Source organism: Macrotis lagotis, chromosome 6, assembly GCF_037893015.1.
Source record: "Macrotis lagotis isolate mMagLag1 chromosome 6, bilby.v1.9.chrom.fasta, whole genome shotgun sequence".
Lineage (NCBI taxonomy): Eukaryota > Metazoa > Chordata > Mammalia > Peramelemorphia > Peramelidae > Macrotis > Macrotis lagotis.
This window is the reverse complement of record NC_133663.1, coordinates 128,105,808-128,133,377: the sequence shown is the minus strand read 5'-3', so window position 1 is coordinate 128,133,377 and position 27,570 is coordinate 128,105,808. Positions and strand designations below refer to the sequence as shown.

General features: G+C 33.9%; 1 protein-coding gene across 3 annotated transcripts in view; it reads left to right on the top strand.

Annotated features, from left to right (window-relative positions):
- Positions 1-27,570, top strand: part of TBC1D4 (TBC1 domain family member 4) — a 196,179-nt gene that overhangs the window by 154,743 nt on the left and 13,866 nt on the right. For all 3 annotated transcript variants that reach the window (XM_074191812.1, XM_074191811.1, XM_074191813.1), the window contains 6 exons: positions 9,072-9,232; positions 12,095-12,304; positions 15,554-15,712; positions 18,399-18,557; positions 20,196-20,440; positions 25,729-25,888. In XM_074191812.1, the coding sequence (XP_074047913.1) occupies positions 9,072-9,232; positions 12,095-12,304; positions 15,554-15,712; positions 18,399-18,557; positions 20,196-20,440; positions 25,729-25,888 (1,094 nt within the window). The remainder of the gene's footprint in view (positions 1-9,071; positions 9,233-12,094; positions 12,305-15,553; positions 15,713-18,398; positions 18,558-20,195; positions 20,441-25,728; positions 25,889-27,570) is intronic.

Sequence of the window (27,570 nt, the reverse complement as noted above, 5' to 3'; positions counted from 1 at the left end):
AAGTATTTTAGTTTTAAAAATTATTACTATATGCCACTTTAATGTGGACATATTCATTTTTCTTTAGAATTACATCCTAATATTCACATTTTCATATTCTCTTTAGACTGGTTTTAATGAGAGAATATTGACTCTGCAGGTGCACACTAATTTTCATAGGAAATTATAGTTCTGCCTATAGACTTCAAAGGTCATGTTTACATTAGAGTACTCTATAGTTTTGGAATCATTTTCATGAAATTACTTTCTTACAGTTTTGGAGTGACTTGGCACACCAAATCAAAGGGTTATGCAGCTTTCTGATCAAATAGTATGAAGACTTTCTAAACCATGGATCATATATACTGAGTGACTTAAAATTCTCGGTGATATTTTAAGCTTTAATAAGGTAAAGCTGCTTTAAGATTTTTGGGGACCTCCTCCATTTAATTTGAACAACAGAAATCTGGGATAGTGTGATTTCTCAAATTTTTATCTCAAACAACAGTTTCCTTCCTCCTAATCTGTATCATTATCTTTCCTATGATATGTGAGAGTAAGGAAAAAGTGAAATTTTAATAAATGATTTTGATTTTAGTTGGATGAAATTTCTCTTAGGTTTATGAGTATCTATATGAGTATCTATAACCAAGCCAAATACTCAAATTGAAAGTCATAGGATAACAATGGACAGTAATCTCACAAAGAAGATAAATTTTAAAAGATTTGTTGCTTCTCCAGAGCTATTCTTCTGAACCTTGAGTATTTAAGTTCTTTTAATGGTCTGATTTGGTGTTATCTATATCATAAATATCTTGGAAGTTAAAAAATAAAGGAGAATAAATTCTTTTTTAAAAATATCATTTCCAGAGTGTAACATGGTAATATAATGACCGGTTTATCAGTTAAATATTATGTCAGCTTGTTGCAATGATTCTTAAATATGTTTTAATCCAAAAGCTTCTAGAATAATTTTTTAAAAAGTTATTACTACCAATTACTACCAAAGTTCATAAGTTCAAAATGAATTATAGTTATTCTTCTTCATAGTCATCTTTAATGCACTGCTGGGAAAATGAGATATATCCTACACAAGATGTCCTGAGATACAATTGTCCCATAATCACCAGCAAAAATAGTGTTTGTTTTGATTAGATGCCATTATTGTTTGAATTATGTTCGTAAATCATAAGGTATTGAAACAAACCTTTTCCAGTGACTTACCATGGTTTTAGACATACACATTTATTATTGTTCTAATTACCTTCCTTGTTTCCCTGTTGATCTAGAATGAAGGACTCTGCTTCAGAATCAAGGTTCTTGGAAGTTAAAGTATGCTAATGTGTCATGAGGGAAGAAGGCTCATTAATTTTATTTAGTTCTATTGTCATTAATTCCCCTTTTCCCTACCTACCTGTTTTTTTCAATTTAATATTCCCATTTTATTATTTTTAAAATATTTTTTTGATATCTGTTGGGTGCATGATATTGATTTGGGTACTTTGGGAGTTATATTATTTAAGGGGATGTATTCTTTGTTCTCAAGAAGTTTATGAGTCTTTTTCTTAGTAAGGCTAATGACAACTCTGTTTCTACTCTTGTCCATATTGACATTTCCTGAAAACTACTTTGGCCTCCATCTCAAGCCTGGTAATATTAATAGTAAAACCCTTCTTTTGTGGAGCTTAATTTACAACTGGAATTGATGAATACTGTAGTTACCTGAGAAGAAACATTTCTAATTAACATATTTGTTTTTCATGTGTTTTACAATGGTTTTGAGATGAAATTAATAAAGTATTTCTGACCATTTCAGTACTCCTCAGTGGATCAGACTAGATTCACTAAAGACTTTTAGGTCTGTATAAGTTGAAAAAGACCAGGGTTTTGGACCTCAGCTTCTTATTTACCACATCTATTTAACTTCTCATCTAAGTATTTGACTGTATCTTCAATAGCTCAAAATAAACTAACTTCATTTACCCTTGACTCTTACATATACTTTATGAATTAATGCCCATAATCAGTGATGGATTAACTGTAGCTTCCTACTTTAGGATTATTTACTAGTTTTCATGTAAATATAACAAAATTTTTGAAAACATAGTAAAATTAGTTTTGCAACTTATTCTTCTTCTTGACCTTTGGTTGTAGAAAGTTTTTTCATAAGTAGCTTTGCTGTGCCATTATTTGTTTTACTTACTCAAATTGAGAAATCTGTATTTAGTCTGGGATTTAGAAAAGGAAGTTTGCTACTTCAGTTATTTGTATTATTCATGTTTTTCATTGTTTCAATGACTCAATATAACCTCTGTGCTTTGTATCAGTTTGTCCATATAGCAGGTCAAATCTGTCTATTTAATCAGTAAAGGTTTTCTATAGAATAGCAAAACTGCATAAAGATTAAAAGACTGTAGATGGTGTATAATTTAATGAATTCAACATGCTTTAGAGAATGTTCTTTTTAGCATGTTGAAATATTTTGAAACGGAAATAATTTCTTTCCTCCTTTTGTAAACAGTTTCTTTTTTGTTCATCAAACTTAGTGACATCACATTTTACAAATTTAATCTTGTCCTTTTTATACTCTTTAAATTAAATTTTAGTTTTCACTAAAATGCATAGCTTTCATTTAATATTTCTTATATGCCAAAATTGTAACAGTAAATGTTCTATTTTGGTAGGATACATTCTTTAAAATCCTTTTTTAGAAAAATATAATATTAAGCTATTTTCAGGAAAAAGCACAAAAACATTTCAGGTCAATTTTGTGAGTATTAGAGCTTCTACCTTGTCTGTGTTGATTTGTGGTACTCTGCAGATTGTCTACTCTATCACTGGTCCTCAGATTTGGTAAGAGTTGGCAGGATTTGTAGTAATGCTAGTGATTAACAGAATTGGAGACTCTGTGACCATTGATTCTCAGCAGGTGGTTACTAAAACATTTTAAATCTGATAAATGCATTATTAAATTTATTTGGGGCAGATCATACAAATTTGCTAGCTTAAGTAGGAAAATGTTATGCTTTTTTTTCTCAATTGTATCCTTAAGGTTGTCTTGGAACTTAATTAGCTTATATCCCATTCATAGCACAATTGACTTCTGATTGATAGGGAGTAGAGCGGATTTCCCCTACTTTGTATGATGGGAGAAGAAATTGGGACTTTTCTTAATCTTTCTAGATAACTGAAAAAGGATTGCATTTGTAGTTTGTAAATAACTTATATTTTCATAATTCATTTTGAGAAGAGTTCCTCATACTTTATTTATCCTGGTGATTGTTTTGTTCCCCCTTTCTGGTAGATAAATGGCTAGCAATAGAATATTTTCCATAGACATTTTCACTGGTGGAAATGTTACATATTTTTGGAAACTAAAATAGAATAGAGGGAGAAAGTTGATAGAAGAGGAAGTGTGTGTGTGTGTGTGTGTGTGTACGTACGTACAATGAATATTAGTTGTTTTGGCTATTCAGCACTTTATATGGAACTTTTGATATTTTAATATGTTAGTCCTCTTATAAAAATCGATTACTTACTTTGAAAATGCTATTGCTAGAGCACCAGCCCTGGAGTAAGAAGTACCTGAGTTCAAATCCAGCCTCAGACACTTAATAATTACCTAGCTGTGTGGCCTTGGGCAAGCCACTTAACCCCATTTGCCTCACGAAAAAATTCAAAAAACAAAAAAAACCCTAAAAAAATGCTATTGTTCCAGAAGAAAAGGAAACAAGGTTATTTGCATAAAGATAGAAGCATTAAAAGAGGAATGGCAGAAAATAAAATAACTCAAAGATTTTTCTTACTAGACCTATAGAAAGGCTATAGAGAAAAATATATCTCTTTGTAAATCTGGTAAATTTCATTCCTTTTTAAAATGGGGTGCTAAGCTGTACTAGAATGATATGTCATTTTCTTGTTTATACAATATATTTTGTTTACATAATTCCTAAGTTGGTTGATTGAATTAAAGGAAAAATGAAAACCAATATCAGAGTTTGGAAAATGTCCCACTTACATTCCAACATTACCCCCAGCCTTACTTCTCCATATCTTGGCATGAATATAATAATATAATAATAATATAATAAGCTATTCTTGGATGAGTTAGAATAAAGGAATTTGAGTATAAACACTGTTGGATCAAGAGTAATTCAAATGGTGTCGATGCCTGGAATCTTACTGTCTTGTGTTCCTGGTTTTAGAAGCAAGGATGCCAGATAACTGAAGGACTGACTGAATATAAAGTATCAAAATGAAAGTAAATTGGTATAGTAAGTTACACATTTTTTTTAAAAGTTGTTTCGCAAGGCAATGGGGTTAAATGACTTGCCCAAAGTCACACAGCTAGCTAATTATTGTGTTTGAGGCTGGATTTGAACTCAGGTCCTCCTGACTCCAGGGCCAGGGCTCTGTCCACCATGTCATCTGGCTGTCCCCAAGTTCACATATTTAGAATATATGTTATCTGTTTTAATCTGTTACAGCAGTTTTTAAAAATTTCCATTGAAAATAAAATATTTTTGAGATAAAATCTTTTTAATGCATAAAGTCATTTAACCCTTAGGCATAAAGTGTGTTTTAAACCATTTATGTATAGCTTCTGAGTGTAGTTTTAACTAGGTAACTGATAAATATCAAAACTTGTTTCATGTGTTCATCAGTATAAAAGATGTATTAACAGTAAAAAAAAAAAACATTTAGTTCAGCGATTTCCTTTAAGTTACTATAGTTCAGAAATGAGCCATAGTGATACGTTGGGTATAAAAAATGTGCTTCATCTGTTTTTTTTTTTTTTTTCTGAGGGTTTTGTTTTTAAAAGTGTGATTAAAAGACATTGAAACGTTCTAGTTTACCCTGTTGTCTCATTAGTGTTTCAAACACTAAATAAATCATTAGTGGTGACTTGAAAAAAGCTTTGAAATATTATTAAAATACCAAGATCTTATTTTTTATTTGAATTAAAGTGGTACAGTGGATAAAGCACCAGTCCTGGAATCAGCAGGTGTTTTGTGAATTCCTGTCACAAAATAAAACAAAACAAAATTGTAAAAAACAACAATCCTACATTCTCCAGTGAGCAATTAGACTGGTAGTCCTCTTACAACAGATTTAATCTTAGTCATTACCAACCTAAAACTTTTCAACTTCTTACAGTTTGTTGGAAGTTAAGGTCTACTGGCATCATCCTTTTGATGGCTCTCCTTCATCTATATAGCATAATCCAACATGGAACTTTGATAGAGGGAATGACAGTGTTTATTTAGTGTATTTCAGCAGATCTCTTCAACAAACATAAGCAACTTCTGTATGACGGGAGGCACTGGTCATCAGAGATTTTTACAAATGATCATATCAGCAATACATGAAAAGATCAGGAGTCCTCCCCAGAGAACTTGTTGTTCTCTTGGGAGATGCAAGTAAACATATGAGTAAAACACAGGACAATTTTAAGAGGGAGATGATTCACATCATGGAGAATTAACAGGTGCTTCCCTTAATAGGTAGCTCTTGAACTAACCTTTCAATAAGGTTAGGATTCTAAGAGATGAGTGTGCGGGGCTCCCATCACTGGTCAGCAGTACTGTGTTACAAGGGCAACCCTCAGTGTTAGAGAAAATTGAAACTGAAATAGCTCCTGCCCCAAAGATTACATTTTGACCAGAGCATGGAGGCAGGAGATGAAAGAAATATCAGATTGTTAGGTTAGGTTGGAACTGAGAGTATCCAAGGAGAGAAATATGCAGTATATCTAGAACAGTAAATGAACTATTCTAGATATTAGGAATACAAATAAAGAAAACAAAAAAAAAACAATGTGTGTATGTGTGTGTGGTTGGTGGAGGGAAAAGCAAAAAACAATTAGATACCTTTAAGTTGTATTCAACAGAGATGGAAATTTGTTTCAAAAATAGAAGATACTGGTGACTGAGGAGACCTGGGACATGGGATCTGAGCTAAGTCTTGAAGGAAATAAAGCAAAAATAAAGTTGGGTAGGAGAGCAGCCAGTGCCAAGGTGTGGAAAAGGGAGATGGGGCTCTCTGTGGGGAACAGTAATAGACTAGTGTCGCAGCTGTATTATTGAGCAGGTGGAAAGGAATAGAGTTGAAGAAGAAATGTATGAAGGAGCTTGGTTATGAAGAACTTTAAATACCCAAACTTATATTAGATCCTGGAGGAAAGAAGAAGCCACCAGTTCATTGAGTAGGGAGGTGACATGATCAGGCCTCTAGTTCATGTAAATTGTTTTGGCGGCTGTTGGGAGGATGGATTGTAGTGAAAAAAGACCAAGACACCATTTAGAAAACTATTGTAATAATCCAGATGAGAGATAATGAGAACCTAAATTACAATGGTGATGGTGTGAATAGAGAGAAATGAATTTGCATAAGAGATCTTTATCAGGGTAGACACCTCATCTGACAGTGGAATGGATTTAGGGGATGAGTGAGAGGGAGATGGCAATGAGGATTTGAACCAGGGTGATGCCACCAAAAGAGAAATGATTTTCCTCCACCCCCCCACCCCCGCCCTGCCCCAGCCATCCTTCTAAATGTTTCTGAATTTTCAGGAACATCACCAACTCCCAACCTCAGTCCCACTTCCATCACTTAGTTTCATAATTTACATTGTCTATTCCTCACACCCATTCCAGATAACCATTCTGTTGTCAGATTATTTCTGTTTTGACAAGATAGCTCTCATAAGACTGTTTCTCTCCATTCATATTACTATCACCCTAGTTCAAGTCTTCAGCACACCTTGTTTAAACTACTGTTGTAGCCCCCCAATCAGTCTTTCCCCTCTCCATTCCTTCCTCCTCATGTTGCCAGTGATTTTCCTTAGATACAGATCTAATTTTGTATTTATTTATCACCATTATTTCTGAGCTCCAATATAAGCTTCTCTGTTTTGCATTTAGAGCTCCTAATAGTCAGCCCTGTCTTTCCAGGTTCTGAGCATATTTCTCCTTTCTCCACTCCCACTGTTTGGTTCAGTCACACTAGCCTACTTTTGCTGTTCCCTCACACAGAACTCTTCACCTCCTTTTTTCATTCTTTTTCACTGAGTTTCTTCTGTTTTTCCCTCCTCTTTGTGCCTTTAGACTCCATGGCTTCCTTCATGACTCAGTTAAAAATTCCACAATTTGTAGATCTTTTTTCTGTCCCCCTAGCTGCTAATGTCGTTTGTACCAATTTACATAGTGCTTATAACGTAAGCTTCTTGAGGACAGGGCCTGATTTTTTTTTTTCTTTTTGCATCCTCAGCATAGCGCTAGGCACTTTGTGAATGCTGGATAAATAGTTGTTGATTGATTAAGGCCAGTTTGACTGGATCATGCCTTGTGTGAAGGAGAGTAATGATTAATAAGAACTGAAAGGAAGCCTGGGACTAAATTTTGAAAGGTCTTATATGCTAGCAAAAGTTTCTTTTTGCATTTAGAGATAATAAGGGACCACGAAGTTTGAACAAGGGAATAACATGATCATGAATGGATTCATAGGAAAGATTTGAGGCAGGAAAACAATTAGTATTCAGGATTGGTAAGGCCTAGGAAAGGGATTTTAAAGATTGGGAAGACATGAGCCTGTTTTTTAGGCAGCAGGAAATGATGTAGATACTGAGGATTAGAGTGGGAAAGTAGAAAGGTTATGGAGACATTCTCTTATAATAGTAGTCCAGGCAATTAGGTGACTTGAACCTCTGTCCAGTTGATGACTGAGTGGAGGGAAGGTGTACAAGAAATGATGTGGAGGTAGAAATTTACATTTTCAAATTTTAGAAAGATGATGTTCTTATAGTCTTATTTTATCCATGATAATTGCTCTTATCCAGATGTTCCTGTTAGTCTGATCTTTGAAGTACTATTTCACTTCTTGTTTGTGTAAAACCTAAGGGCTATAATGTTTCTTAAAACTGATGCAACTAGCCCCAAAACAGAGTCAAATAACATTAAGAGCTAGCCACCTGTGCTATGTGTATCTGGTGGGTATTTACTGTACTGTTGTTGAGCTTTTATTTTGAACTATGGAATCTCAAGAAGTCTTTCAGTGTTGCTTAGTATATAAAATGTTCTAATTCTGAGTGTCAGTGTTGCTTTTTGATGGATTTTTGACTTATGATTTTGGTGAATATGACATCAAGGCTTAAACAGTGAAGCTGGGTGCCTTAAATTCCATGGCTAGCTTAATTAATTGTATTGCTTTGATCCTGAAGAAATTATGTCAAGAATAACTATTCCTCAATTTCTCTATCTCATATTAGGTTTTTTTCCTCATCATCTTACTAGACATATTGAGCAAGACTTTTAAAAACAAAAAGAACCATTAGCAATTTTTCTTTTCCTAATAATGGTCACTATTATGCTATGTTGCTTTTATTGTTGGGCCTCATGTATAATTTTATCAATCAAATATTCTGTTGGCTAGAGAGAGAGAGAGAGAGAGAAGGGCAATCTTTCTTGTGCAATGGAATGTATAAGTTGACCAATATTTTTCAATATTTTGTGGTATGATCCAACTTCTTTTACTGAAAACATTTTAGAGACATTAATAAATATTGACAAGAAAATGTTTATCATATAATCAAATATACACAAATATAGTAAGTAATATAGGAAGAAATAAAGGAAGAAACTCTCTTGTGAACTCCTTGCTCTTCTCTGAACTTAATTGACACTAGAGGAATCCAACTATCCATTTTTGTCATTAGTAAATTACTTTTTAAAATTACAAGAATTCATGTTCTAGGGATCCAAAAGGCAAGTAGTTGATAGTCATTTATAAATGTATCTTTCTCATCTTAGAGTATTGACTAGAAGTTTATGTGTTTTGTGGAATGAGTAGAAACAGAGGTGAGCCTTTTTATTATTGTACTTATTAACAGGTCTGGTTAATTCTCTTTATTATTTGACCAATTTGTGCATGATCCTTGGGCAGAGGGAAGACAGCCCACATTGCCTGTGCCTTGCCTATTGGGTTTTTGTTTGCCTGGCATTCAGATGTGAATGACTTGGGTTGCTGTTTTATTTAGAGTCCTTCATGGTCAGTTTCACGCACCTTTCTCTAGTCTGAACGTTTGTTTCCCACAGTGATGGTGAGGGAAGGAAAAGGACTTCATCCACCTGCAGCAGTGACTCCTTAAATGTTGGAGGACTCCCTGCCACTCCTCGACGTGTCTCTTGGAGGCAGCGTATTTTCCTTCGAGTTGCCTCACCTATGAATAAATCTGCCTCAGCAATGCAGCACCAAGGTTTGTATGATATTAATGAGAATCTTCTAAACAGTTTTTTCACAGAAGAAAATGAAAATTTTGATATAGAAAAAAGTTTATTTTTGTTCTTGCTTTATATGTTATGGATAGGGCAAGAGTATTATGCAGAATAAATTAGGGTTACTTTGCCTTATTGTTTTCTGGAAGGGATCAGTTTTTAAAATCCTTTAGTGTTGCCACTAGACCATGAAATACTATGATAGAAGGGCATACTATATAGAGCACCGACCCTGGAGTCAGGAAGACCTGAGTTCAAATGTGGCCTCATACACTTAATAATTACCTAGCTGTGTGACCTTGGGCAAGTCACTTAACCCCATTGCCTTGCAAAAACTTAAAGAAATACTATGACATACCTAAATTATTATAAGAATTTTTAAGATTAGAAAGATGAGACTAGAGGCTTGATGCTATTAATAATACCTTCTGTTTAATTTTGTAGCTGTACTTGGCTGTTTTGTTTTATTGAGTCTTTGCACTTTTCTCTGTGGAAGCAGTAATATCTCAAATGATTTAACATTGTGTGGGATACAAAAGGAAAAAAATGAAACAATTTTGGACTCCAAGGAGTTAACATTTTGTTGGGGCAAATGACATAGACACATGAGTAGATTCCAAATATATAAACAATAAATACAAGTAATTTTGTAGGGAGAGTTAACAGCAGCATGGCTGATCAGAAGAAAGCTTCTTATAGGAGAAGATTTCTAAAGGCAGCAGTCAGGAAGGGACCATGTTCCTTGTATGGAGGCTAGGCTGAATATGGATGATATGTAGGCTCCCTCATTAGAAAGTAAATTCCTTCCATGTGTTCTTTTATTCTTTTTATTTGTATCTTTTATCTTAATATATGTTTAATAAATACTTATTGAGTGACTGTGAAGGACAGGAAAAAAAAGTAGTGTAGTTATGCTGAACAGTGTATGTGTGAAGGGTAATAATGTGGAATAAATCAGGAAAAGTAATCTGGAGCCTAATGGTAAAGGGCTTTAAAGGACAAACAGAGGAATTTGTATTTATTCTTAAAGGTGGGATAGGGAGCCCCAGGAGGTCCTCGAGCAGGAGAGTAAAATATAGTCAGACTTATGCTTTAAGAATATCACTTTGCGGGGGCAGCTAGGTGGTGCAGTGGATAGAGCACCAGCCCTGGAGTCAGGAGTACCTGAGTTCAAATCCAGCCTCAGACATTTATTAATTGCCTAGCTGTGTGACCTTGGGCAAGTCACTTAATCCCATAGCCTTAAATAAAAAATTAAAAAAACCTGTAGCCTTAAGAATATCACTTTGGCAGCTATGTGGAGTATTGTTTTTGACTGATAGATTCTTTATGGTTATTAGGAAATTTACCTTCACTACTGTTTTTATAACCTGAAGAAAATTAATAGCTTATCTATGATATCCCATTATATAATTAATATCATTCAACAGATATTTACTATGAATCAGAGGGTGCATTGAGTCTTGTTAGGTGCTTGAGAAATAGACTTCAAGCACTCAATCATCTGAAATGAAGATGAGACATTAAATTAATTAAATTAAAAAGCATGTAACTCATGCTTTAAATCAAATTATGAATTAATGATTGAAAAATACTTCTTGAGTACTTACTACAAATAGGAAAAATGAGACAGTTCCTGTTCTACAAGAACTCACCCTCTAATTGAGGGGAAGTTCATAAATAAAATAATGTTTAGCTGCCAGGCGGATAGAAAGGTCCAGAGATCCTAAGGGTATAATAGTGAGATGGTTGTGTTTTGTATATTCATTTTTCAAGTGTACTATGTTTTTTATTATATATTAAGGAATTCTTTAAGTACATCTCTGACAATGTCACTCATACCCCTTATCCCCAGCCACAGTGAATTCCAAGGGCTTCTGTTACTTTTAGGAACAAATATAAAATCCTCTGTTTGATTTTTAAAATCTTTTGCAATCTAGACCCCCTTCTTATCTTTCCAGTGTCCTTACACTTTGTTATCCTTTAGATATTCTTAGATTCAGCAATACTGGCCTACTTGCTATTCCTTGCACACAATGCTCCATCTCTCAGCTCTGTGTTTTTTCACTATCTCTCTCCCATGTCTGGAATTTTTTCTCTTTACTTTTCTTTGCCTCTTGGTTTCTCTGGCTTCCTTCAAGTCTCAATCCAAACCCCATCTTCTGCTGCAAGGTTTTCTCTACTCCTAGTGACAGCCTTCTGAAGTTACCTAACACATGTATATGTATAATGTATACATATTCATATTTTCTCCTTCAGAATAATGTGAACTCCTTAAAGGCAGGGATCAAATTTTTGACTTTGTATATTTAATATTTAATAAAGGACCTAGCAAATGGTTAGGGGCATAATTTATGCCTCTTGATGGACTAAATTGACATTAGAAGTTAGTTGTGGGGGTGGTTTGAAAAAGAAATATTAAATAATATTTTAAAATAATAATTTAAGCCTTAAGGGATGATTTGTTTCTAACCCACTTCAGTGTTATTTCTTGTATTGTCACAAACAGATTTATCATAGAAGAATTATACTATCAGGAGAAAGCTAATTTAGGTGGAAGCATGTATCTTGAAGGTATTGTGAAAGGAGACATTGTTCATAAAGAGGAAGTGGTACAATTATGTGCGCTTTTGTTTCATTATAAGAAGGGAAGTTTAGTAGGGGAATTCAGTCAGTTTACCTAAGTCATTGATTCAAATAGCAGTCTGAAATGTTACCAGAGAATGTCGGCTTTTCTGAAAACACCCACTTGTGGTGCATGAGAGATTCCCAAATGCAGAAAAAAAAATCTGTAATGTACTTTGCTAATAAGAAGGACATGTCATTATTTTATTTCTTTGTAGATGGACTTGACAGAAACGAGCTGCTTCCTTTATCTCCTCTTGCTCCAACCATGGAAGAAGATCCTCTTGTCTTGTTCTTGCCTGGTGAGGATGAACCAGAGAAGGTTGAAGGGAAAAGAAAATCTGAAGAACTGCGGAGTCTTTGGAAAAAAGCTATCCACCAACAAATTTTGTTGCTTCGAATGGAAAAAGAAAATCAGAAATTGGAAGGTTAGTTACTTAGAAACAAGGCCAGAGAAGATAAATTCTTAATTTTAGGATGTTATTTACACACTCACCTTGAATAGATTTGCTGTTTTCTTTTCAGTAAAATATTTTAATTGGATAGTCAACAAATAAGAAAAGTATGGTTTTGAGGTAACTTAGAGTTTGATTTGTGCTTGAATTATGTTGAGGTCAGTTTTAAGAATAGAACTTAAAATATCAAAAGGTAAAATAAAAACAGGATCCATATATGTATTTTTGAGTTTAACTCAACTTTTAATATTTTTTAGTGTGTTACAAGATGTTTAATTTTGAGGCAAACTATAAACTATTTAAATATGATTCAACTTTATCAGACATTAAAAATCTACATAGGATTTTTTTGAGTATTTTAATTGATTCCTTTCATGAGTATCATGTAAGAGCATTAGCTTCTTACCATCTATTAGAAATTCTCTTTTTTATTTGTGATAATTCATCCATTAAGAAAAAGAAGCATGAAAGCAATTTCTTACTGTTATCTTTGTTAATACCTTAAACCTTTGCTTCTCCTGTAATGGACAGAGAGTACTGGGCTGGGAATCAGGAAGACTTTAAAGTTTAAATCCTGCCTCAGACCTCCAAGGGGTCTATGTGACCCTGGACAAGTTTGCAATCTTGGCCACCTTCATTGCCCTCCCCCATAAAATGCAATTAATATTGGTATTGAGACATCAAAGGAAAGGGTTTTATAATTTCACAGAAATATTAAAATGCACATGGGAGTTTAAACTTCCTCCCATAAAATGTTGCTCTTTGTCTTCTAAGAACCTCCTAAAATAGCTTCAATAATAACTCACTTTCATGTAGTACCTTGTTACACAGAGTGCTTGACAGAGTGCCCTACAAACTTGTGATGTAGGTATTAAAATTATTACACAGGTTTTATACGTGAAGAAATTGAAATCATGACAACTATTGTAATCTGTAGAGCTTGAAGATGATCATATGGTTTTTAAACTCTGAAATTTAATTTCTAGCCCTAAGGCATAGTTTTTGAATCTAATGAAGAGTCAAAAAAAAAGTTGATAGAAGACACTTTTAAGCAATTGGCATGAAATTGTATCCCATCAATAATGGGAGAGGTTATTTCTCAGAAATGGTGTGATGTAGTGGGGTTGGTTTCAAGAAGACGATATCCCTACTCCATATGTGACTACAGGAAGGTCACTTAGTTTTCCTGCACCTTAATGTCCCCAAAATATAAAGTAGGGATAATCATGCTATAAGTTGTACTTCACATTAGCTTCAAGTGATTTAAGGTATGTAAAGAACTTAGTTTCAGAATGCCTTATAAATGCCAAATTTGATATTATTATTAAAAATTCTAAATTCAGATAGTAATGTTTTTCCATCATAGAATCAGAAAGCAATACTTTGATTTTAAAGAGAGGAAGCTAAAATTCTTGGGGGAGGGCAGGATTACATTGAAAGGAGATTAGGGAAACTTATTAACTCCAACCTAGCACTATTCTTATATTACTCTGTTAACTAACTAAATATATTACTACACAAAAAGTATTTATTATTCCATAAAATACAGATGTCTTATTAGAGTGTTAGTGTTCCATACCTTAGAGACAGTGTTGATTTGAATATTGTAGAATTCTAACCAATGAAAGTGCCAATTCCTAATTTATTCTTAACTAAAGATGACTCAGAGATAATCTGAAGGAGAAAAAAAATCATAAGAACTATGAATTCAGTAGAGAAAATTTAAACAGATTCTTTTTGAAGAATTTCCCTGATAAAACTTAACTTGGGGCCAAATTATTTGCATAATCATTTTTTTAAAAAAGTACCTTTTACCTAAAAAGTATCTGGTAAATCTATTAGAATATAACAATTAAACAGTGGGATTCAGTCTATGTTTAAAAGCCATCTAGTGGCAACTGTTGTCAGAAACAATGCTATCAATATAGTTCTTGTAGTTTTCCTATTTTAAAAGATATTGGCATGAAAATAACAATCTATCCTATTGTTGTTTTTTCTGCTATCGAGGACTCTTATTTTTGATAGAGATTTGTTTTGCAGAAGGTAAGGTTATTTAAGAAATATATGCTTTAGTGAATACAGATTTTCTGAGTAAGTTCTTTCCCTTTTTAAAAAAATAATCTTTCAACTGACCTTAATAAATAAATAAAATAAATAAAAACAAAAATGAGTTTTAAATGTTTTCTTCTCTGTTTTTAAAATATTTATTCATACATTTATTCAGAATGAGACAAAGTTTACACATTACTTAATGTAAAAAAAAAAGAACATTGGGAAAATTGTTATTTTTGTATTTAATATTTATGTTTCATAGAATTATTAGAACTAGCAGGGACTTCAAAGACTAGCTAACAATGCTCCTAATTTTACAGATAAGGTAATTGAGGTCCTGGGGAGGGAGGGAAAGTGAATTGGCCAAGGACACATAGTTTAATATCAGAAGTGGTATTTGAATTCAAGATCTCTGATTCTAGAGCTAATACTCCTTTTTTTGTTCTGTGCTACCATTAGAATCAAGACTCTTGATACTTTTTTAAAAATCAAAATATTTTAAAGTACATTTAAATGAAAGTTTTTCCTTTTTCCTAATGCCCACATTAATTATACTGATCTATTTATTCTTTCAAAGGTGGAGACCCATTTGGTATTTTCTCTTTAATTATATTGATACTGCAATAGCAGAAAGCTAACCATTTGAAAATAGTAAAGGCCCATTAGTAGTTGCTGAATATGTCAGATTATATATAGTTCTCACATTCTTGTTAATATATGTATTTTAGAGAAGAAATAGATAGGGACTTTTTCATATTTGTCACATATAAATTATTTAGACATTAGGGATTTTTAAGAATGCCAGCTATGTCACTTACAGCTTATCACTTTGATGGCAGGGATTGAAGTCTTTTGCATAATGCTGATGATAATGATAATGTTTATTTACCATTATTTATGCTGAAAAGACATGTTGTTTCTAAAAGAATAAAATGCTTAGAAAATTCTTAGTAATTGTTTGCATAAGATATTTGTAATATAAGGGTCTCTTTGTATATGTATAATTTTTTCATTTCATTTAAAGAAATTTTCTGTTGAGAAATTTTCAATGGCCAATTCCTTGAAGCATTTTTGAAGATTTTACTATAATTTCAGAATTTCAGGGCAAAAAAAATTATCGACTTTGGTCTTACAATCTTATTTATTTATTTATTTTTTGCTTTCTTTTAGCAAGCCGAGATGAACTCCAGTCCAGAAAAGTTAAATTAGATTATGATGAAGTTGGTGCATGCCAAAAGGAAACCATACTAGCATGGGATAAGAAGTTATTAAACTACAGAACTAAAATCAGATGTGATATGGAAGATATTCATAATACTCTTAAAGAAGGTATTGGGGAGAAGGGAGTATAGTATTAATTTTTCTTCAAGGTAGTGCATATCACAGTAATTTACCTTTGCTCTTGATATTTATTACACTTGGTAGTTAACAAAAGTTTTTGTCTGCTTCTAACCGGTTTGGCACTTGCTAATAGCACAATGATAATAATGCCAAAGCTGCAGATTTGACCTTTGCAGGAGTGACTCATCTGTTGTATGGACCTCCCTATCCATTGCAGCTAATAATTCCCATCTCTGTGGTTTTGATCACAAGAGAAAAAGGGCAATCTCTCTTACCATCGGAGGAGTATAAGAACCACTCAGAGTGCAATCCCTAATCATGATGGATTAGTAACATATCCTACTTACACAAAAGAAAACTCATTATTAACATCTGAGCATAATGACTTTTATAGTTCACTTAAATAATTATTTTTATGTAGATGTGGGGAGAATGTGAATGTATATTGTATATTCCTTAGTCACACAGAATTCTAGCATCTCAGATTTGGAGGGGGACCTCAGCGATCAACCTATCCTTAGTTGTTTGATTCTTATTTTTTTTGCTTTTTGTGAGATATGTGGTGTTTTAAAATTTTTCTATAAATCATGCTTTGCTCAGAACTTTTAAAAGTGTATTATGTTTTCTGAACTTGAATTCATTGCATTAAGCAGAAATTCTATCTACCTGTCCTCTAAAGTTTAGTCCACTCCTTCATGAAGCTTTTCCTGATTCTTCATTCTTTTTCTTCCCCAACTTAGTGAGATTTCCCTTCAATCTTCAAAATATTTTGTGCTGAAAAAAATGTTCTTCTCACATAATATTATGTATTTTAATTATTACCATATATATTAGACTGTAAACTCCCAAGAGAACAGGAACTTTAGCATCTCTTTTTATGGGTCCACCTTTGTAGCCTCTTAGTGTTTATTGAATTTTAACTGAATGATTACCTATTGATTTAATGCATTAAACTGTTTCTTAAACTCCAAGAAGAGCCTGAAAATAATCTAGAATTCTATGAAAATGACACTTTTGTTTTTGGCTACATTAATGATACATTTTAAATTTTAATAAAAACAACAGATATGAACTTTTTTCCTTTGATAATCTGGAAATCTTAGGAAAAAATAGTGAAATAAACCTTTAAGGAAAAAAAGTTGGATAAAATGCAGCTGAGATGTAGACTTGCAAATATATAATTTTAAAATGACTTTCAAAGCTATTTTAGAAATTTTTCTTTTAAAAAAATTTTGAGGTATGGGATACATAATTAGAAACAAACTTAGGTGTCAAGATTTCATTTAATTTTAAGCTGCCTCTTTAAGTTACCTTGGCAACACAACCAATTGAGAATATAATAATTTATTATATTGATTTAAGCAGTAATGAGATCAGGAACCATTTACAAGTCTTATATCTCTTTACAAAAATATTGAAAACAGTCATTTTTTTCTACATTGTTTCTCTAGTGATCCAAAATAAATTCAATCCAGCAAACATTAAATGCCCACTGTATAGTACAATGTGCTAATCATTTTTGTTGTTGTTCAGTAGTTTCAGTTGTGTCCAACTCTGTGACCATTTGGGGGATTTTTCTTGACAAAGATACTGGAGTGGTTTGCCATATAGGATAGGTTTTCTCCTAAGCAGAATAACTTAAGATATAATATAATATGATATGATGTAATATAATATAATTAATATAATATAAAACTTTTCATATCCCCCTCCCCAATACTTAATGCCATTATTTTGAGCTGGCCAAAGAATTTGAGGTTTTTTTCCTAGTTCTACCTCCACTTTATGTGATTCACTTTTTATTTTCTCATTTCTTTTTCCTCCTTTGAATAGGTAAATATTCTACATAACATGCCCTAAAGAGTTATATGTGTTATCTTCAGACTGTCAGTTTCAAAATATATGTGATGCATAGTAATAAAATTATAGAGCCTGAAGAAACATTAATATTTATCTTGTTCAGCTCCCTCATTTTCCATATATATATATACACATATATATACACACACACACATATCTATACACACATTATATATCTATACACATGTGTATATATATATATGTGTGTGTGTGTGTGTGTGTGTGTGTGTGTGTGTGTGTGTATGTGTATATATAGATATAGATATGTTTTTTTTGTTTTTTTGCAAGGCAATGGGGTTAAGTGACTTGCCCAAGATCACACAACTAGTTGATGCTAGATTTGAACTCAGGTCCTCCTGACTCCAGGGCCAGTGCTCAATCCACTGCACCACCTAGCTGCCCCATTTCATACACACACACACACACACACACACACACACGTATCATATACATATATATATGTATGTGTGTGTATATATATATATATATATATATATATATATGAAGATTTATTTTAAAATTTCAAACCAACTAAAAGATGAAAACCATGTATTTGCATTATAAATTTAGAGACTTCTTCGTAGGGTTAAAGTGATTGATTGTCTTGGAATGTTTTCTGTTCAAAAGATAAAGGCAGCAACAGGATTAAACCTGTTTAAATTACATTCTTGTCATTATTTAATGCATTACTTAATCTTAGCAGGTGGCATGTCCTAATGTTGCTACTTTCAGCATTGCATACAGTACTACTGATTCAATTTTACAAGTTGATTCAAGTGTCTAAACTCTGGTTGGTTTTTCTCTATGTTCTTAGGGGTGCCTAAAAGTCGACGAGGAGAAATTTGGCAGTTCTTAGCTCTACAGTATCGTCTGAGGCATGGGTTGCCAAGTAAACAGCAACCTCCTGACATTTCCTATAAAGAACTTTTGAAGCAGCTCACAGCTCAGCAACATGCTATCCTTGTAGATTTAGGTATGGTTGCCATATTGATAAATAGCTTACTAAAACACAGATCCTGTCCTTTTGTTGAAGTTATTAATGACCTTTTCTTTTTTGGGAGAAAGGACATGCATATATGCAAATTCCACTCTACTTTCTGTGGTTTTAGACAGTTTTCTAACAAACCTTTTTGAAGGTATTTCTGTTTGCCTAACTTAATTCTTACTTCACTTTCTTTTCCACTGGGTTGTGTTAGCAGAACAGAAGACTTCTTTGAGAGTCCTATGTGGTAGGTGTTCAGTAACTAATTGTTGAATGACTTTGGAAAACAATGAACAGATCTAGAAAGAATGGTGACAAGGACTGTGAAACTAGGCTGAGAGAGAGCGATTTTGGGGGGTAGATATCTCAGGCAGTAAAGGATTTCATGCTTACTGGAGTGAAGAGTGATGAAGGTAAATTTCAGGGAAATTGAGAAATAATACAAAGGAAATAATCTTTCAAGACTAATGTTTAATGTGAAAAGGCTATATATTTGTGTTTTTTATTTTGCTAAGTTTTTACCTGTAGAAGTAACAAGAGATTGTGCTTTTTCTTAAAAAGGGAGAAATTGATATTGCAACATCTGTATCCCTTCAGCTTTTGCTTATAATTTTATTACTTCTTTTTCTTGTTTATACTGTAGATTAAGTATCATTACCAATTCCTGGAAAAATTACTTATGTACATATGTGGGAAAGAAAGCAAAACATTTTTTTAGTTTGGCATCTCTGCAAGATCTGATAGTAATTGTTCAGCAAAATAATAAAATTTGAAAAGCTAACGTAAGACCTCATTTTCGTTTGAATGAAGAAATGTCATGCCAGCACTGTTATCATTTTGGTGATGAATACATTTGTTACAGTACTTAGTCATTACCATGTGGAGATTTCTGACTAAATTGCTCCCTTGATGAAGTTTCTTCATGTTAATTTCATGCCTCAAGGTGGATGTTTTGAGGGAAATATCTTTAAATTTTTACTATTTTTCTCTTTCCTTTTTGCTTTCCTTTCTGCCTTTTTCTTTTTTTTTTTTTTTTAAAGCATTATAGACAGTTAATCAGGCACATGTTCTCTAATTTTACAGAGGAAATTTTAAGGATTTTCTAAGATATTAACATGGAACTTAGAGGACATTCTGGGGAGAAAAGATTTCCTAAATGTGAAGATAAAAGGAAAAATTGCCTACAGTGTCAAATTCCTAGAAAATGAATAGGAAAGGAACTGGACTAAACCCTTCAAATTAGACGATGATAATATTGTTTAAGAACTCTGTTTTAAGTTAAAACATGAGCTGTGCTGAAATTATTTGACTTAATAACAAATTTGAATTGTTGGGTTTTTTTGTGTTAAGATTTCACTTTAACATTAGTCCATTTTCCCCCCCAAAGTAATCGGCTCTTCTGCAGAAGAAAGTTGTTTTAATGTTTGTTGAGGTGAAAGGGCTGGGTATATAGCGAATAGACTTGGAACAGAGTGATCTGAATTTGCTAGATGTTTGTTAACTCTGGTTTCCTTTTACATCTAAATTGTAGTTACTTTCAGGAATATATACATGCATTCATATATAAATAAATTTATATATATATATATATATATATATATATATTTCTCCCCCCTCTTACTCTGACAGGAAGGACCTTTCCCACACATCCTTACTTTTCTGTACAGCTGGGATCTGGGCAGCTATCCCTCTTTAACCTTTTGAAAGCCTATTCACTGCTGGATAAAGAAGTGGGTTACTGCCAGGGGATTAGTTTTGTGGCTGGAGTACTGCTTCTACATATGAGTGAAGAGCAAGCTTTTGAAATGCTCAAGTTCCTTATGTATGACCTTGGCTTCCGGAAACAGTACAGACCAGACATGATGTCTCTACAGGTGAGTACAGTCTTTGTAATTAAAAAAAAAAATGGGATGTTGATAGCAAATATCTTTACTCCATTCATATTTAAGTTAGGTGGGAGGCCTTTATTTAAAATTTTGGAATAAAAATAGGTATTGCTATATAGGTAAATATACTATTCCTAATTTTTACTGATTTTTTTTATGACTTGAGGATGTACTAAGATTTTAGGAATGATTATAGATAACATTCCATTTTTATTTTATACTTTTAAACAAATGCCTTGAAATAATTAAGCATTTATAAGGACCCTATGCCTACCAAAGCAGAGAAAGTACTTGAGTTTAAAACTTAGTTTCAAAAATCATTACTATATGACCTTTAATGACACTTGAAGTCTATGACCCTGTGAGAGAGAATACAAGTACAAGCTACATGGAGCAAATGTATGCCTTTAGAGTTTCTTACTATCTTCCTGCTCATTATTTGGGTAGGATCACAGATCATTTCTGGAACTATTTTTCTTTCTCTTGTTTTTTGAAATGGCAATTTTCCTGATTCTTGTAATGTTTTTGAACCTATTATAAACCAAACAAAAGCAAAGAAATAAAATGGTTCTTACCTTTTGTCTCTGAACAAGAGAATTTATTTTCTTCTATTTAGTCCTTGAAAACGTGAGGTATAGAGATGCTCCTTTTATTTTCCTTGTTGGTTTGTCCCTTAAAGAATGTGGTAAGTCAGCAATTTTCTCCTTAGAAAAGTAAGATGGAGGGGTGGCTAGGTGGCGTAGTGGATAAAGCACTGCTCTTGGAGTCAGGAGTACCTGGGTTCAAATCTGGTATCAGACACTTAATAATTACCTAGCTGTGTGGTCTTGGGCAAGCCACTTAACCCCATTTGCCTTGCAAAAACCTAAAAAAAAAAAAGAAAAAAAAAGAAAAGTAAGATGGGGCAGCTAGGTAGCACAGTGGATAGAGCACCAACCATGGAGTCAGGAGGACCTGAGTTCAGATTTGACCTCAGACACTTAATAATTACCTAGCTGTGTGACCTTAGGTAGGTCACTTAGCCCCACTGCCTTACAAAGAAAGAAACAAACAAAAATAAACCCAACCCCCCCCCCCCCCCCGAAAAGTAAGGTAGAGAGAATTCCCAGAATTCTCTTACTTTCCCTGTCTTTGGACCAGAATGAAATACTTTGGAACTTCAAAAGAACCGCTGTATAATCAGTGTGAATTTTCCCTCCACTTAGGTATGGAAAGAATCTAACCTTGCTCACCTTGTCAAACAGCCTTTAGAAAAACATTTGGTGATGATCCACTTTATCGCTAATTAACTTCCTCCACCAGAAAGTCCCATCCAGTTCCTTCCCCTTTATTTGTCCTATTCCCCCTCCCTCCATCCTTAAGCCAATACTTGGAACCATTGCAACCTGGTAGGGTTTGCCTCTGCTATTTTTTAAAATATTTTATTTTTCTCTCAAATTACATGATAAAACAGTGTTTAACATTTTAAAAAATGTTTTGAGTTTCAAATTCTGTCCCTTCTCATCCTTTCTCCCATTTTCCCTCCCTGAGATGGTAAGCACTCTGATATAGATTATACATGAGAATGTATGGTCACCTCTAAGTCCTGAAGAGGCATTATTAGACTAGGAATGCAGTAAGAGATGGAGGTAGTTGTATCAAAGTGACTGTAGAAAATTTCTTCAACTATTACTTCATATTAATTCCACACATCTTTGTCCCAGGTGGGTCATCTCAGTTGAATTTTATATACATCTGCTCTGTAGTATTTGGTGCTTATAGAAATGTAGAAGATGATACAGAGATAGAAATAACTTCCATGGTCACTTCTTTAAAATTTTTTTTTGACTGACAGATTTGCCTATAGATAAAAAATTCAAATCTTTTTACGTAGGGGATAATTTCTTCCCCCCCCCAAAAAAAACTTAAAAGGTTTTTTTTTGGTCCCTATAGTTAAAGGTAGACATAATACAAAATTCACTTCGAAATAAATCACTTAGGTGTATAAGTGAAATATGTATAAATATGTATGTGTGTGTGTGTGTGTATTTGTTGTATGTATAAATCAATTTGATGGGTAAATTTGTGAAACTAAAACTGAACTTTAAAAGTCTTAAATGACAATATTCTAGTACTTTATAAAATGTGTAAATAGAACTTTTTCCTCTGCAAAACAAGACTCAACACTTCTCACATCAAGAAGTTTCCTTCATTGAAAATGAGGAACAGTGGACTCTCAGAATTGCTTTGTAGAGAGGAATTTAAAAACCCTGGCAATATTTCTAATCTAAATATTAGTGGGTTACTTTATTTAAGAAAGAATGGCATTATAGCTTCTGCTTTTCAGGACTTGTACAAAAATATGAAGACTATTCATGTTCTACCCATTAACTTCTTATATTATTTCATTTCTAGTTTTCATTAAAAAGTAAATGGAATTGTTTAGATTTTTTTGAAAGAAAGGGCTATTATAATTAGTAGACACTGTAGTAAGCTTAGCACCTTTATCTCTCTCCTTTCCCCAGTAGCATGTATTGAGGTTACCTTCCCATTCCCCTTCCCCATTTTTTAGGGGGGGGGGTATCTTTATCACAACAGTCTCTCATAAGTCCCAATGCTGGGACTTATCCCAATTTAGAAGCTTTAACTTGTGGACTTCCTCTCTTGGGTTCACCATATTAGTAGTTAATTGACTACAGCTCAGAACCACTAAAGGCAAGCAAATCTGTCAGCTTGTGTCTCACCCATTACCTATCTTTAAAACAAACAAAACAAATTTTATTTCCTCCATGAAGCCTTTTCAGATCCCACCACTTGGTAATGATGACTTTCTTTGCACATAACACTTTGATTCTCCTTTGAAGTTCAGTTCTTTATTAATTTTGTATTCTATGAATTCTCTTGTAAAGAGTGATAAATTTGGGGATTAGATATATGGCTCCTATCTTTGTTAGTTAATTCTCATGTGACCTTGGACAAGTCAATTAATGCCTCTCTGTGCCTCAGTTTTTTCCCTTTGTAAAGTGATGACATTGGACTAGATAAGGTTTAAAGTCCCTTCCAGCTGCTCTATATCTATGATCTTTTAGCACCTTCCTGGACTGTAAGCTTTATGAACATGGAGACCATCCTTAGTATCTTTTTACCTTCTCTAATGCACATTCTGCCCCTCCATTACCTAGACCAGGAGAGGGAAGTAGGCATATTCGTTTTCTACTCATGTCCTTTAATCCCTTCTTGGGGGACAACACTTAACAACTCTCCCCTCTATCACCCTATCCAGATTCTCGTTGCATTACTTCTGAGTTCTCAGATCGCCTCCTTCCTTTTTCATGGAGCTTAGCATTGGCTTAGTGTTCCCTCTCCCTCCTTAGCCCTTTCAACATATGGAAAATTCACTATACATGTTTAGGTCTTGTTAAACACCATCACCTCCAAATTTACCAACTTTCTCAACTTGGATACTCTCCATCTTCATTCCATATTAAGTTTGAAAGAGTTGGTCAGAAAGCTCAAGAAGCTTCAGTTGTTCCCTATTACCCCTACAAAAAAATATAGATTCCTCAGATTGGCATTCGAGTCCCTTCCTTGCATTCCAGCTAAACTTGTGTTCCTTGCTGTTCCTTGAACTCAGCACTGTCTTCAGAATCTTTGTCATTTCTTTAATTCCCTCTTCTGAGGACTATTTCTTCTCAACCTCTTAGAACTTTGACCTTCCAAGAAGATTCAACTTAGATGTGCTATGCTAGAGCAAATCTTTCTTGATTATCAGAGTTGTTAATGTTCTTTTCTTTCTCACATTTTTTATTTACTTGTTACTTTTATTTACTTATTTACTTTATTTACTTTGTATTCTTCAAACTTCTCTAAGTAGCCTCCTTGAGGGCTGTAGTGGCTTTTATTTTTTCTATGTTTACTCAGTGCATGGTAGACATTTAAGACATATTTATTGAATTGATTTGGATTGCACTTAAATGAAATATGTCTGCTCCACTAGCCAGCTTAGTGGTCTCTAAGTTACATGTATTAAAATCTCTTTGACAAAAAATACATTAATTTCTTGTATGATTTTGATGTATGTGTTTTTTCTAACACAAGTTATAGAGAAATCATTAAAATGTGGTTTCCGTGTTATAATAGTTGTTTTCCTGAATAAGAGAAACAGAATATTTTGAATGAAGTGATTCAAAATTAAGTATGATTTCTTAATTTTACTGTTGATTTCCTGTAAGCTCAATTATGCCAGATTGTCATATTGACTTAAAGCTGGTATTTCCAGTTTTCAGAACTCTTAACTACTTGTTGAAATACATATGAAACTAATAATTTTTTCATTTGGACTTATTGAAATATATTAAAATTTTTCTAATCATTTATATTTTATACATAATAAGCTCCTTTGTTTTATAGCTAAACATTTATATGATCGTGACAAACAGTTGTAAGAAAGAATTAGAATTGGTAGCAGCTCAAGTTTCTGAGTGTATATTTTAGCTGAGCAGTGATGGGCAGGCCTATAATCCTTGCTTTTGGGGAAGAGGAGACTGATGTCCCATTCAGCTTGGGAATTCTCGACTGTAGTGTGCTTAAGTCGATTGAATGTTGGCACTATGGTGAGTCCCTAAGAATAGGGGAGTCCACCAGGTACCTAAGGAGGAGTAAGCCAGTTCAGGTTAGAAATAAAGCAGGTCAGAGTGCCATGCCAGCAAGTGACCCTTGCACCTCTAGCCTGGGTGAGATAGGGATTCTCTGTATCAAAACAAACAAATGTACCTAAAGATCAAATACTTAGCTGAAAGTCTAAGTAATGCAGAATAGTCAGCAAATTCGTAAATTGTTATTTAAATTTTTGTTTCAAGACTAATTCTGATCAGTAAGAAAATAAGTTGTTTCATAAGTATGTATATGAATTTCACATTAATGCACAGATAATACCTTTAATCAAAGACAGAATATCTTACTTGAACTAGTTTGTTTTAGTTTAGGGATAGAAATGTCAAGAATTGTATTTGATCTGGATCTTAAAGGATGGATAGAAATAAACAAATAGTTATCTTGGAACGTGAAAAGTACCTGTGTGTGTTATATACTTCATTTCATTTATACAAATAAATGTATGAACTTGTTTGACCTTTTATGATCTAAATATAGTTAGATTTCTGGTTCACCCTAGGATTGCTTTAGGAAAGTTTATATGAAATTTAAAGAGTTAAAAAAAAAACTTTTTAATGCAAATTTTGTACTTTGGTAACATCAAAACAGGCATGTAACATTCTTCCTCTTAAAATTAACTTTAGATTCAGATGTATCAGCTCTCAAGGCTCCTTCATGACTATCATCGAGATCTCTACAATCACCTTGAAGAGAATGAAATCAGCCCCAGTCTTTATGCTGCTCCCTGGTTCCTCACATTGTTTGCCTCCCAATTTCCACTAGGATTTGTAGCCAGAGTTTTTGGTAAGAGACTACAAACTATAGTCAGTTGAGCATTTTTATTTATCACAGAGTCAAAACACTACCTAACCATTTGCTGTCTTATTTTTTATAATATATTGTGTTAGCAGTGGCAAATTATTATTGGAATCTAATCCTTGTATCTAGCTATATTGTTAATAATTTGAAACCATTTGAGTCTTGAATAGAGTTGAAATGAGAAACCTCAAGAGTTGAGCCTTTTGCTTTTGGACAGGCAGCAATTGAGCTCTTACTCTCATATGTTCTTGAAAGATAAATCAGTGTCTTTTTCCTATATATGAGCCAAGCACTTGTACAGTACTGATTTCTTCATGAGTCTTTGGACCTGACTATGTTCTGTTTGTTCTTTGCCATAGACATCTTCTCTTTGCCTCTAAGAAACAGTTTGCCAGTGAGATTTTCCACCTAAGTCCCCTTGTAAATGTTACTTTCAATCATCTCTTTTTATTGCTATTGGAGTGATGATTTCATTTCCTCTTTTTGTTGCTTATCCTGGCTTCTCTTAGAGTGGTATTAACCAGTGGTTTCCCTTCCTCATCCTCCATCTCTGCCACAGGTCAGGTTGGAAGGGTGCTCAGCTGTATGGTCACTGAGGTATGACTTACATACCCCTTACATAGTGTGAGCTGGCTGCCTGTGTTTCTGAAGGGCAGGCAGTCCCTATTTTCCAAGTGTCATTTTGAAAGAGATTCAGCTGTTTGTTTTGGGACAATTTCAAACCATTCAGAACACTTCTTAGAGAGTCACAACTCAATGATATTGGTCACACAGGCAGTTTTTTTTTGGGGGGGGCAAGGCAGTGGGGTTAAGTGACTTGCCCAAGGCCACATAGCTAAGTAATTATTAAGTGACTGAGGCTGGATTTGAATTCAGGTCCTCCTGACTCAAGAGCCGGTACTCCATCCACTCTATCCACCTAGCTCCCCACACACAAGTATTTTGGATGGGGCAGTTGTCAAGTACCATCTGTCCTCTGGATCTTATTGAAAATTAAAAAACTTCTTAGTCTGCCCATTCCAAGACTCAGCTTTTTAGCCAGGGAATCTACAGTCAGACACAAAGAGAAACAGAAGTGGCCTGGAGAATCAGAACCCCCAAGTTCAGTAGTGTTGCTGAGGTTCCTGCCTTTAGGAGGGGGAACTGTACTGTGCAGTAGAAATGCCAGCCTTGGCCTTGGCGGCTGCCCAAGGTAGAAGGGGACTGAGCAACTTTGCCTTTGAATGAGAAACCGGGACTTTTACGAGGACTCCCACGGTCTTAGGGAGAGAAGGAAATTTTTAGGGGAAATCCAGATGTTGATTTCCAGGGCTTAACCAAGTCAGGCTAATGCCTAAGCCCCTCCCTCATTACCTCAGCATGGCTTATGGCTCACTCTCATTCTTTTCTGTGATTGTCAGTGAATACATTTATTTCTCCTCTGCTTTGATAAAGTCATCTCATCACCTACTTCGTAGGAGTAGCTCTGTCTACCGAGGATATGCACAAATTAGATATGAATATATGTATGTTGATGTCATTAAGCCCCTCTTCTTTTTTTTGGATCTTCTGATCATGTATCAGTACTTTTCTGGAATTCTGCTTGGGATTGTACATAACAAATTAAGCATACACAGGATCCTACATCTGTAGCTAGAAGGGATCTCAGAGTCACAACTGGTCCAGCC